Source organism: Dipodomys ordii, unplaced genomic scaffold (assembly GCF_000151885.1).
Source record: "Dipodomys ordii isolate 6190 unplaced genomic scaffold, Dord_2.0 Scaffold1000018959, whole genome shotgun sequence".
Lineage (NCBI taxonomy): Eukaryota > Metazoa > Chordata > Mammalia > Rodentia > Heteromyidae > Dipodomys > Dipodomys ordii.
Genome location: NW_012302576.1, coordinates 1 through 3,173, shown reverse-complemented (window position 1 = coordinate 3,173; position 3,173 = coordinate 1). Strand labels below are relative to the sequence as shown.

Sequence of the window (3,173 nt, the reverse complement as noted above, 5' to 3'; positions counted from 1 at the left end):
TTTCTCAGGACACAGCGGGGACAGAGCGGGACACAGCCGGACACAGCGCGACACATTTAGGGGACACAGCGGGACACAGTTGGGGACCCAGTGAGGACACAGCGGGACACAGCAGGGGACACAGCGAGGACACAGCGGGGGACACAGCGGGGACACAACGGGACACAGAGGGAAACACAGAGAGGACACAGCGGGACACAGCGTCGATACAGCGGGGACACAGCGTTACACAGCGGGGGACACAGCATTACACAGCGTGGTACACAGCTTTGGACACAACGGGGAACACAGCGAGGACAGAGCGGGACACAGTCGGACACAGCGGGACACAGTGGGGGACACAGCGGGACACAGCGGGGGACCCAGCGAGGACACAGCAGGACACAGCGGGGAACACAGCGAGGACACAGCGGGGGACACAGCGTCGATACAGAGGGGACTCAGCGGAGGACACAGCGGGGGAAACAGCGGGGCACAAAGTGGGACACCACGGGACACAGTGTGACACAGCGGGACACAGCGGGGACACTGCGGGGACACAGCAGGACAAAGCGGGGGACATAGTGGGACACAGTGGCACACAGCGGGGGACACAGCGGGGAACAGCGGAGACAGAGATGGGCCACAGCTGGACACAGCGGTGACATAGCTGGACACAGCAGGGTACACAGCGGGACACAGCGGGCACACCGGGGACACAGCGGGACACAGCGGGGACAGAGCGGGACACAGTCGGACACAGCGGGACACAGTGGGGGACACAGCGGGACACAGCGGGGGACCCAGCAAGGACACAGCGGGACACAGCGGGGGACACAGCGAGGACACAGCGGGGGACACAGCAGGTGACACAGCGGGACACAGCGGGAGACACAGCGGCGGACAGCAGGGGACAGAGAGGGGACACAGCAGGAGACACAAAGGGGGACAGCAGGGGACAGAGAGGGGACACAGCGGGACACAGCCGGGATCACAGCGCGGACACAGTGGGACACACCGGGACACAGCGGGACACAGCGATACACAGCGGGACACAGCTGGGAACACAGCGGGTCACAGCAGGACACAGCGGGAACAGAGCAGGACAGAGCGTGACACAGCGAGGACACATTGGGACACAGCAGGACACAGAGGAACTCAGCGGGAGACACAGCAGTACACAGCGGGAAACAGTGTGACACACCGGGGAGACAGCAGGGACACAGTGGGGGACACAGCAGGACACAGCGGGTCACAGCGGGGGACACAGCGGGACACAGCGGGGGACTCAGCGAGGACACAGCGGGTCACAGCGGGACACAGCGGGACACAGCGGGGACACAGAAAGGGTACACAGCGGGACACAGCGAGAAACACAGCGAGGTCTCAGCGGGGGCCAAAGCGGGACAACACGGGACACAGTGTGACACAGTGTGACACAGCGGGGACACTGCAGGGGCACAGCGGGACAAAGCGGGCAACACAGCGGGACACAGCGGGACACAGCGGGAGACACAGCGGGGGACAGCAGGGGACAGAGAGGGGACACAGTGGGAGACACTAAGGGGGACAGCAGGGGACAGAGAGAGGACACAGCGGGACACAGCGGGAACACAGCTGGACACAGCGAGGTACACAGCGGGACACAAGGGGCACACAGTGGGGACACAGCAGGGGACAAAGCGGGACACAGCGGGTCACAGCGGGGGACACAGCGGGACACAACGGGGGACACAGAGGGGTACACAGCGGGACACAGCCGGGAACACAGCATGGACACAGGAGGACACAGCGGGACACAGCGGTACACAGCGGGACACAGCGGGGTACACAGTGGGACACAACGGGGACACAGAAGGACACAGCAGGACACAGCGGGGGACACAGCGAGGACAAAGCGGGACACAGCGGGACACAGCGGGGACACAGCAGGGACACAGCAGGGACACAGCGGGGGACACAGCGGGGGACACAGCGGGACACAACGGGGAACACATCGAGGACCCAGCGGGACCCAGCAGGACACAGCGTCGATACAGAGGGGACACAGCGGGACACAGCGGGGTACACAGCTGAGGACACAACGGGACACAGCGGTGGACAAAGCGAGGACACAGCGGGACACAGCGGGGACACTGCGGGAACATAGCGGGACACAGCGGGTACAGAGCAGGACACAGCGAGGTCACAGAGTGGTACACAGCGGGACACATCGGGAAACAAAGCGAGGTCACAGCGGGGGACAAAGCGGGACAACACGGAACACAGTGTGACACAGCGGGACACAGCGGGGGACACAGCGGGGAACAGCAGAGGACAGAGAGGGGACACAGCGGGGGACACAGCGAGACACAGTGGGGAACACAGCGAGGACACAGCGGGACACAACGGGACACAGCGTCGATACAGCGGGAAGGCAGCGTTACACAGCGTGGTACACACTGTGGACACAACAGGACACAGTGGGGGCACAGCGGGACACAGCGGGACACAGCGGGACACAGTGGGACACAGCGAGGACAAAGCGTGAGACACAGCGAGGGACAGAGAGGGAAACAGCAGGGGACACAGCAAGGAAACAGTGACAGCAGGGATAGCAGGGACAGTAGTGACAGCAGTGAAAGCAAATCAGACAGCAGTGACAGCAGCGATAGCAGTGACAGTAGTGACAGTAGTGACAGCAGCGATAGCAGTGACAGTAGTGACAGCAGTGAAAGCAAATCAGACAGCAGTGACAGTAGCGATAGCAGTGACAGTAGTGACAGTAGTGACAGCAGTGACAGTAGTGACAGCAGTGACAGCAGCAACAGTAGTGACAGCAGTGACAGCAGCAACAGCAGTGACAGCAGTGATAGTGAAAGTAGTGATAGCAGTGACAGTAGTGACAGCAGTGACAGCAGTGACAGTGATGACAACAGTGATAGCAGCGATGACAGCAGTGACAGTGATGACAGCAGTGATAGCAGCGATGACAGTAGTGACAGCAGTGATAGCAGCAACAGTGATAGCAGTGATGACAGCAGTGACAGCAGTGACAGCGATGACAGTAATGACAGCAGTGACAGCGATGACAGTAGTGACAGCAGTGACAGCGATGACAGCAGTGACAGCAGTGACAGCAGCGATAGCAGCAACAGTGATAGCAGTGATGACAGCAGTGACAGCAGTGACAGCGATGACAGCAGTGACAGCAG

General features: G+C 61.5%; 1 protein-coding gene across 1 annotated transcript; it reads left to right on the top strand.

The window, feature by feature from the left end:
- Nucleotides 1-1,286: 1,286 nt before the first annotated feature.
- LOC106002956 (dentin sialophosphoprotein-like) lies at nt 1,287-3,163 on the top strand (the record flags this gene model as incomplete). Its single annotated transcript, XM_013037701.1, has 2 exons — nt 1,287-1,331; nt 2,551-3,163. Coding segments are annotated over 2 exons (658 nt in total), but the record flags the coding sequence as incomplete, so codon positions are not given.
- Between the last annotated feature and the right edge of the window lie 10 nt (nt 3,164-3,173).